Raw genomic sequence first — 9198 nt, forward strand, 5'->3', positions numbered from 1 at the left:
AATATGGAAACCGTATTGTAAGAATATCGTGTTATATTAAGGTTGTTGCAATTTTTGCATCGTGTTATAAAAGGGTTGAGTGTATTTAGTAATTTTCGGTTTTTACCAGATTGCAATTATGCCACGATTACGAGGTCTTACTGTAATTTTGGTAGCTAATTTTAGGGGGAAACTGTTTTATTATTTCTCCACGGGAATCACAGGGCTCGATATGCAACAGCGAGTGGCATTTTGTAAGTTCCTTAAGCACTGATCAACGAAACCAGTTCATAACAGGGTGCTTCGTCAGAGTACTGTTTAAGTACCCTTCTCTCTGATTCTTCTCTTCACCCATTTGACCCAACAATCAAAATAAGCATCTTATGGCGGTACTTCATTCGCGCAGCGGCAGAAGTGCCAGTCAAATGAGAAGACTTTTAACTTGTTAACAAATGAAGATAAGTTAATTCATCGTTTGTATACATCTTTATCTTTTAATAACTTTTTTTTCGTGTCTACTTCCTTGGAGATAACTGAATATTTTCTTATCGTAATACCTCTTGAAGTATAAAACAGATTGTATTTACGTGTATTTGGAATAAGTCGCTTCGAATCATTTTTAATTATCGTCAAGAGCATCTTTACCGATATTTATGGTCGAAAAAGATAGATCTACTTTTCAAGGCGGCTGGATTGTTTAAATACTGTCAAAAAATTTTTCCGCACAATTAATATCACCATATAATTTAAAACACATCCAACAGCTTTTATTAACTAAACGCATAATTTATATTTTTGACGATTTATGACTTAAAAAACGAAATGAAGTATGTCTGGCTACGTACGGCCTTTTTCACTGTGGCAGTCAACGTGTTAACGTAGAACAACCTTCTGTAGGGTTCTACCACCAGTCCTAGCCCACATTATGCACTGTGTGGCATAGCTATAAAACCACCCACAAATTTGCAATTCTCATTTATTGTGGTTAAAATAAAAACGAACCATTTTTTCTAGCGAATATAATCTATCCTTCTCTGGAGAAAACATTATTTCTCAACACGATTTCAGACATACTTGGTTCCTTTTTATTTTAACAACAATACACCAGAATTGAAAACTTTAGTGTAGTTTTATAATTATGCCACGCAGTGTATTTTCTGTCATAGTCAAGACAAAGTAAACACTCTGCCCAATTACCAGTAGTATAACAATCCAAGTAAAGACTAAAAACTATAACAGCAAAATCCCAAAAAAAAAGATATATTTCATCGCGATACAATCCCAATACTAAAACAGTGGTTTTATTTTTACCAACCATCATCTCCTTTTCCTTCCCCATTTATGACTTCCCGTTTCACCGCCAACGGCACACGTCAGACCGTCTCTTCTATCCGTTCATCGCGCGTACAAAAGCCAACGGGCATGATTATCGAACGGAGACATGACCGCGTTACGTCGAAACTAATTACAAAACCTAGGAAATTCAATCGTGCAGCCTGTTTGTCTTCGAGTTAATTACCGCAGCCGCGACTCACCTCGACCGGGTGACTTTAATTAAAACCAAGAGTGGCAGACGTCTCTCAGCCAGGTTTCGCCTCGCGGTTCGCCCCGCCAACCCCGCGGGGATCGAACATGGGGAAGAAAAAAATCTCGTTCGCGCGAACGAGCCAGTTACCCCCCGCGATTTAATTAAACCCCGTCGATTCGGGAGACGAGACGATCGACGACGCTGGAGAGGAGAGACTCGCGACGTCTTTCGCGAAGACGGGACTTATGTACTTAACGGCTTAGTTCCGCTGTTTCGGAGTCTTCCGGGGGTGGCGGGTCTTAGAGCTTCTCGTTGACTCAGTAACAAGATATTCCGTCTAAAAGTGAGCTTGCATCGGATCTATTACGTCGCGAGACTGGTTGTTGAGACAATGTTTCCCTCGACAGGATACAGGGTTTCGGTATGCACGAGGCCTCGATCCTCCCTTTGGCTGAACATGAGCTGTCTCCGAAGACCATTATTGGATCCCTAAATTGGAGTAGTCTATTAGGTTGTCTGGGACCTAACCGATTCAATTTCCGAAGTTTCTCTTTTTTGGTTTATTGGGGTTGACTCTTTGGACGCTTTTAACGGGCGTAATCGGTTGCTCGAAGGCGATATTTACGCATCGCTGTGGTGGATTTCCGATAAAAATAAATGCTCGTGAGGGGATACATTTTTTATAATTTTGCTCGGTTGTTTGTGAGACCAACCTAAGAAGTTTGTCTCACTTGGTGCTAGTTTTAGACAGTAATGGAGAAACCACCCTTTTTATCTGTAGCGCCCCTTTTACTTATTCGCTTCTAACTCATAAATGATAAAAAATATCCATAACACATTTAGATAAATTTTGTATTGTTTCTAATTGTCCATATGTCGATAGGAAACAGGGTTTTAAAAAATTATTTTCAACAATTTTCAAAAAAAATAATTTTGTTAAACATCCTTTTGACCGACATATGGACAATTATAAACGATGTCAAATTTGTCTACAATTTTTTCGATATCTTTTATAGTTCGTGAGTTACAAGCGAATGAGTGAAAGGGACGCTTTGGATAAAAAGGGTGGATTCTCCCTTAACATTCACAAGTCGTTAATCCCGTAAACAATTCAGCTAAGTCAGAAAAATCAGCGAGTATAACTTCGTGACCAACCATATAAGTGATTGTTTCGGACGACACGCTACTACTGTGCCTCTATCTGTATATTATATTTAGAAACTTTTGAAATTATTAAAAAAATAAGTCGAAAATATACAAGTAAAATGATTTCACTTGAAACTTCGTTGTCGAGAAAATCGACTTTGAAAATTAATCTGAAACGCGTGTATTTTTGGTAGTAGAAACAGAATGCAATGAACAGACGCGCCAGCCAATTCCTATTCAATTGCACGCATAAACTGGAGGAAATGTGACATGTAGTGAAAAACTAAAACCAGCATCGTGTTCAGCAACCTTCAATTAACACAATAAAACCACGTTTAGTTCCATTATTTTAGGACTCGTTGAACAACGTTAATTTTAACACGGAGTAATAATTTTCTATTTATTCAAGAAATAACTTCCTATGTAATTTCTGTTTTCAGAAACTTACATTCTGATAAGCTAGCACGCGGTTTATTATTTAATTTCTGAACTACCAGATATAATTCGGAGGTCCATAAGTTGTCCCAATAAATAAAGCAAGAAGCAATTACCGAAATAAGCTGGAACCGAAGGCGAGCTACACGAGAATTAGCGCGTTCTGCAGGAAGTTACCGAATATTTTGCATAAAATTCGAGGGGTCCGGGATCCCCAGGGGCGTTGAAGGCTTCCGAGAACATTTGTCTTTCGAGCGAGCGATCTAGCCACGGACCAATGAGACGTCACTTCGCCCAAGACCTCGGAGACCCGAACGTCAATGAGCATTCTTCCTGTTCGGGAACGTTCAGAACGCCACACTGCCGTCGGACCCTCCCGTTCCACGGGACGTTTTATGGCTCGCGTACGTGGCATCGAATATTTCTCCATCAAACGGCGCCCCGTGCACGTTACGGTAATATTACGGGCCGTGGGGGAGATAATGTAGAGGGTAAGAAGTCTTCTATCCTTCGACCAGTCGAGTGAAGTAGAAAATATTTCGTGGGTTCGTTCCCTTTCTCGTTTGCCCACGATTACTTGGTCCCTTTTTTTACGTCTTTAAAGATGCAACGAGTGTACCCAATATGCTCTTCGATGTTGTTGCAGTATTTGAATTATTCTCATAAAATACAATTATCCACATGGAATTATACTTTAATACCTATCGAATTATTGAAGTTGTTTGTGGACATACTTAGGTAAAATAAAACTCTCAATGGAGGAAATAAATTTCTGTACAACTCCTGGTTTCGCTGATCAGATTATACGATTGTGAATTTGGACAATTATACGTTGTTATTGCTTCCATATGCTGATGTTGAAAATAGCTTGAATATGTTTCGAGAACGTCAATCACAATGGAACCGTGAAAATTGGCTGCATGGTATACGTGGGATTTTCATTATATGTCACTGGAAGTGGTTATTATGCCATGCAAATGTATTTATCGTTAGTATCCTGAATTTTCATATCCAATTAGTTGCTAAAGCGATCTTCCTGAATATCTATTTTAGAACATACTCCACGAGACTGACAGATAATGACATAAAAAAATGTAAACTCAAGAGAATCATTCAAGAGAGATCTTAAAAATTTGAGTCAAAGTGGACCCACGCACCAGCGTCCAAATTGCAATAATAAATGCAGTAATAAAGATAAGATATTACATATTCTACCAACACGATACATATTTCCAGTCGAGAAGATACGCTGTCTCCACGCAATTCTGCTATTTGAATAGATATCTATAGCCGTATGTACTGTTTCCGATAATTTAAAGGACGCATCCCCAAATCGATACGCCGATTCTACACCAAGGTGATATACCGAGTGCAATCTTCCGGTGCTATGTGATATAGTCGCGCTTTTCCCAGAGATCCGCAGCAACGATTTTCCGTCAGTTGTATCGCGTGCCGGAAAACTCAGGGCATTTCCATCCGAAGTTCATGCTCGGTTCATTGGCTTTTTACGTCGATATATTAATACTATATCTGTGACCGCGACACGAAACACTGCTCCGTGGGTACAGCTAATCGTGAACCCTGTTATCGCAATAGGAACCATCGAGGAAAGTATAATTAGCTCGAGAATTAGGGGAACACGATCTACGTATCGGGATACAAACACGGAAGCGAGCTTTGTCACGATACTTTCTACGTCACATTTTAGGGGTCCAGTGCAACAGGAAACTATACCACAACAGGCTTTCATAAAACGCAGTGTACATCATACTATACTACGATCGCAAGGGATAATATCTAGACAAATCTAATTTTTCAACATTCCATGGGCATAGCTCCCTCCTGCACTAGACCCCTCATTTCATCGTAACAAAATGAATACAAACAATTCATATTAATACAATTCTACGAACCTTCGAGCTCTCCAACTCTGAGCAATTTCAAATTAATCCCACCGACACGTCGTTCGTCGCGAACGGAATTCGAAACAGGGAAGAAATACAGGAAAGAAGATACAATCGGGTAAGAGGCAAACAGCAACGGACGGACCACAATGGGGTAATCCACTTACGGGGTCTGAATCTCGCACCGGCGGCGGGGCGTACGTTCTCCACGTAGCGTATCCACGGCTCATCCCCCCATGTTCGCGGGCCAATTCGTTTTCACTTTCATCCACACGGCACGTAGAGTACCTCTGCTGCCCTCCCGCGCGGACATCCGATCGGCGAGAGTCAAAGCGATAACCGGGGCCCCGGTCACCTCGTCTCCGGTATCCGGAACCTCCGCGGTTCCATGCCCGGCCGCGAAAACGGTCCTCCAACCACCGCACGAGAAACCACCCACTACACGGAACGGCGCCCCCCTCGGTAAACAACACACGCACAAGTCGTCAGCAACGTGGGTGCCACGCACCGACCACCGCACCACAAGTAATCACCTCGCGCCGTTGACCCTCGCGAGCGCATCCACCCACCACCAGGGCCACACACAGGGCTGCAACGGGCGAGTGCACGGACGCGCGCGTGCTCGGAAGAGAGAGAGAGAGACAGTACCCAATTCACTCCGTCGCGCTCGTAATTGTTTTTTTGTTTTTTTTTTCTTTTTTGTTTGTTTGTTTCTATCGTTGGTTTATCACGCGTGCGAACAACTCTCGCCGTCCCGTAGGGTGGTTTGGTTACGTTCGTTCCTCCTCTTTCGATTAATCTCGCGGTCGCCCCCGATCGCCGGCCGGCCCGCCCACACACGGCCACGGAACTTGTTGAGCGACGACCTTGCCAATGGGAAAGTGGTTTTCTGCGAAGCGGGTTCAGGGACGACGAGGCGCGATCAATCGCGGCTAGCCAACGGAATAGTCACTTTGGCACCCCCCGAAGGGCGCGCCACGCGAGCCATCGACATCCTGCCAGTGCCGCCGGGCTGCTGCGATGGCCCGGGCGTCGCGACGACAGCGCCTGCGATATGCCGCCGCCGCCGCCACCCGTCCCGCGCGCCGGTTCTGTCGACGCCGGTTCGAGACCAGGACCGTATCAACCGCTGTTCCCCGTGTTTACGACTCGTCATAATGCTACTGAAGGCATTCGATAACTAGGGGTGGTTTTATTTGTCTCTGAATGGTTTCTTGTAAGATTGGAGCGTGGAGGAGGATATGTTTGTTATTCCTTTCATCTTGAATACAGAACCTGAGAAGACTTTCGAATTGAATGTTATACATATAGCTTTCTACTATTATGAATATAAGTTTGTATCGAAAGAAACAATTATGTATTTTCGTTAATTTGGGACCTTCAAAAAAAAGGTTAGATTTTATGTCGACTTTCATCACTCACGAAGGAATAAACCTTTAAAAACAGTGTCTTCACTTTCTAGTAAATATTTCGAAATCCACATGTAGAAAAATCCTTTTCCGATGCTAGAATTTTCTCACGAATGTACGGAATCATTTGTATCGAATGTATACTCGTTTTCCTGGAACTCTACATTTCGGTTGTTGTTCACTTTCCTGGTACAATTAATTAGATGGAAAATATTTAATATATTTAATGTCATAAATTACACTGTACAATCATTTGAATTTAGTCTGCCCAGGGTTTCGTTGCCTCTAGTCACAGGCTATTGGAGAAATGAAAAATACATCGGAGCATGCGCCCGCCGTTACTACGAAAAGAACATTGCGCGCCCTATGTATCGTACGCTTCCGCCTGGAAAAAATCTCATGCACTTAATGGTCCGGAAGAGACGGGTGCTCGGTAAATTTCTGGGGTGATTCTGACTCGATTGAAAATGGAAGCGCCACGCCCAACAATACGACGATTCTCCGGGTAACAAAAACTTTGGCGAGGGATAAAGAATACGATGTCGTGACCTTCACTTGTTGCACTCGCGAGGGTTGCCGGAAGTTCATAATGAATTGACTGAAAAGTTGTGTATTAGAATCGTTTTTATTCGTTCGTAGAACGCATTTATATAGTACAATATACATAGGCGATGTTGAAGTTGCAATCATCGCTTCGAGCATATAAACGATATCGACATCTTTTTTGGTAATATAGTAAAAATAATATAAGCGTTAGACATATTTATATCTATATATAATGTTCCTAACGGTACTCAATGTTTGTCTACATACTTATCGCAGGATCGAACATTATCAGTTTCTTATGTACAGAGTGAACCAAGAATTTGAATTTTCACCGTGCTCTCCTCAGATTCCTCGCAAATTATTCCTCCCCGTACCAAACGACCAATACATTGTAGCGAGAGGAATTTCCATCATATTTCGGGAAACGGATTACATGTCTTAATGTTATGTATGTCCATTAATTCCCAACACATTTTGGCCAGGCCAGACCTCCACAAGATATCGACACAATAACGTACAGGACAACCTGCCAGATTTAAAGTCAATTGCATTTAATAGGGTTTAGTACAGTAAGTTGTATCGAAGACGATGAAGTCACCTACTTACAATAAGAATAGCGCCCATTATCACATAGATTTTAACGTTTTTCCAGAACAATGAGCGCGCTAAGTTTCTGCTGGTTTTTCTAAACGAAATCGACTAAAAAAAATAGGTGAGAATAACCGCTCTCCTTTGTACTTTTTATCGAGGATGGCAATACAATCGTACTTACACTAGCAGTTAGATTGTCCGTTTTATTTATGAGTAGTTCTAATCGTTCTCCGCGCATGGCCACATTATCAATGTTCTGTACCATTATGTCTTTCAGTTCATGCAATTCACCATGAACTTTGGATAATACATCGATCTCCTTATTCGCCTCACTGTAATATTTCTAAACAGAGAATATTTTTGCTCAAGGATATAGAAGATGAATGCTTCGGAATATGCAAAGATTATATTTTTACCATTTCATTGTCTAAAACTCTAGCAAAGTCTGAGTTCATTGCATATGCTATCGCAGTATGTGCTCCTTGGCCGTACACAGCCATAAATCTTCTTTTGATTTCCGAGAGGTATAGGAATGCTCTGGATTTTTCAAACTCCTGAAAAATCAAGACATTGTATTTTGAATCTGACAAGTAATCTTAGATTCTCCTGATTACTTACATCATTTGTGATGCACATGTAGATAATATTATCTTCGCAGATATAATGAAACAGATAAGGCCCCTGAGTATATGTCAACTTATCATTTTGCGGAGGAATCATAGCCAGTATCTTTTCTGTGACTTCTTCCATGTTTCCATCACAGGCAGCATATTTTGCAAGCACAATTGGCCCGCGAGCCACAACACTATACAAAATTGGCATAGCGAAGGCTGTAATAGAAACAAATTAATGTCCTCAATTTGTATTTGTATTGCACTAAAGAAATATATATACTAGAATCTACCATCCATTGATAAAATTCTGTTTGTAACTTGATTATATTATCTGTTATCATGGTGAGTAACACTGAAAATAAGACATTTTCTCAAGGTATAGGTACACTGATGTGGGAATAGTACGAAAAAAATTATTAAAATGACGAATAACAAAACGAACATCGATCGTCTAAACAAAGCACTCAGAGACTATATAGAGTCTAGTCACTTTCACAGTTTGATTCATAAAACGTCATAGTTTCTAACCTCAAAAAGATGACAGTTCTTCAAGAATTTATTGTTTATGCTTGGAAGACGTTATTGAATTGAATAAGAAAAACGATCGTCAGGAAAAAATGAGTATTGGAATTCGTTGGAGTAGACAATAATCAGTTTTGGTGACTTACCTTAACGAAATCAGGGGACGCGAACGAAGTAATCAACACTTTTTGTCGAAACTGCCCGCGTTTTTTATAATCAACGTTGTTTTCCTTTAGAAAGTTGCATCTGTGAACCAAACGATCAACCAACGCACTGTCATATGAATAAAAGACAATTTAAAGGAACCAAAACACCTCCCCTAGTACCAACAACTTCTACGTCTATCACTGGTGTATGACAGTTGATTACTACCAACGTCGGTGGTTCCCCAGTGGGAACATGCGTAGTACTCGTGGCGGGTTTTTCAAAAGAACGAATTCGTGCATTTCGTATTTTCTACGTTCAGTTTCATTTCATTTTTTCTTTCTATAAATAAACGTAGTCTGTAGTAACCACAAAGTTTA

At 41.0% G+C, this 9198-nt stretch overlaps 1 protein-coding gene across 1 annotated transcript; it reads right to left on the reverse strand.

Moving 5' to 3' along the window:
• Positions 1 to 7026: 7026 nt before the first annotated feature.
• On the reverse strand, positions 7027 to 8895 carry LOC107188439 (vesicle-associated membrane protein 7). Its single transcript, XM_015576736.1, has 6 exons — positions 8821 to 8895; positions 8157 to 8368; positions 7955 to 8092; positions 7720 to 7881; positions 7554 to 7646; positions 7027 to 7473 (listed from the first exon to the last, which is right to left on the reverse strand). The coding sequence occupies exons 2-6, from the start codon at positions 8358 to 8360 to the stop codon at positions 7405 to 7407; spliced, it is 666 nt and encodes a 221-aa protein (XP_015432222.1). The 5' UTR covers positions 8361 to 8368; positions 8821 to 8895; the 3' UTR covers positions 7027 to 7404.
• Positions 8896 to 9198: the final 303 nt, after the last annotated feature.

This window comes from Dufourea novaeangliae, unplaced genomic scaffold (genome assembly GCF_001272555.1).
Source record: "Dufourea novaeangliae isolate 0120121106 unplaced genomic scaffold, ASM127255v1 scaffold16, whole genome shotgun sequence".
Lineage (NCBI taxonomy): Eukaryota > Metazoa > Arthropoda > Insecta > Hymenoptera > Halictidae > Dufourea > Dufourea novaeangliae.

Bases quoted from the DNA above. Each gene is read 5' to 3' on its own strand.
- LOC107188439 (XM_015576736.1), bottom strand. From the start codon at position 8,360: ATGCCAATTTTGTATAGTGTTGTGGCTCGCGGGCCAATTGTGCTTGCA. The intron at 7,882-7,954 runs GTAAAAATATAA...TTCTCTGTTTAG, and splicing joins GAGTTTTAGACAATGAAATG to AAATATTACAGTGAGGCGAA. The intron at 7,474-7,553 runs GTAAGTAGGTGA...TAAATCTGGCAG, and splicing joins TAATGGGCGCTATTCTTATT to GTTGTCCTGTACGTTATTGT.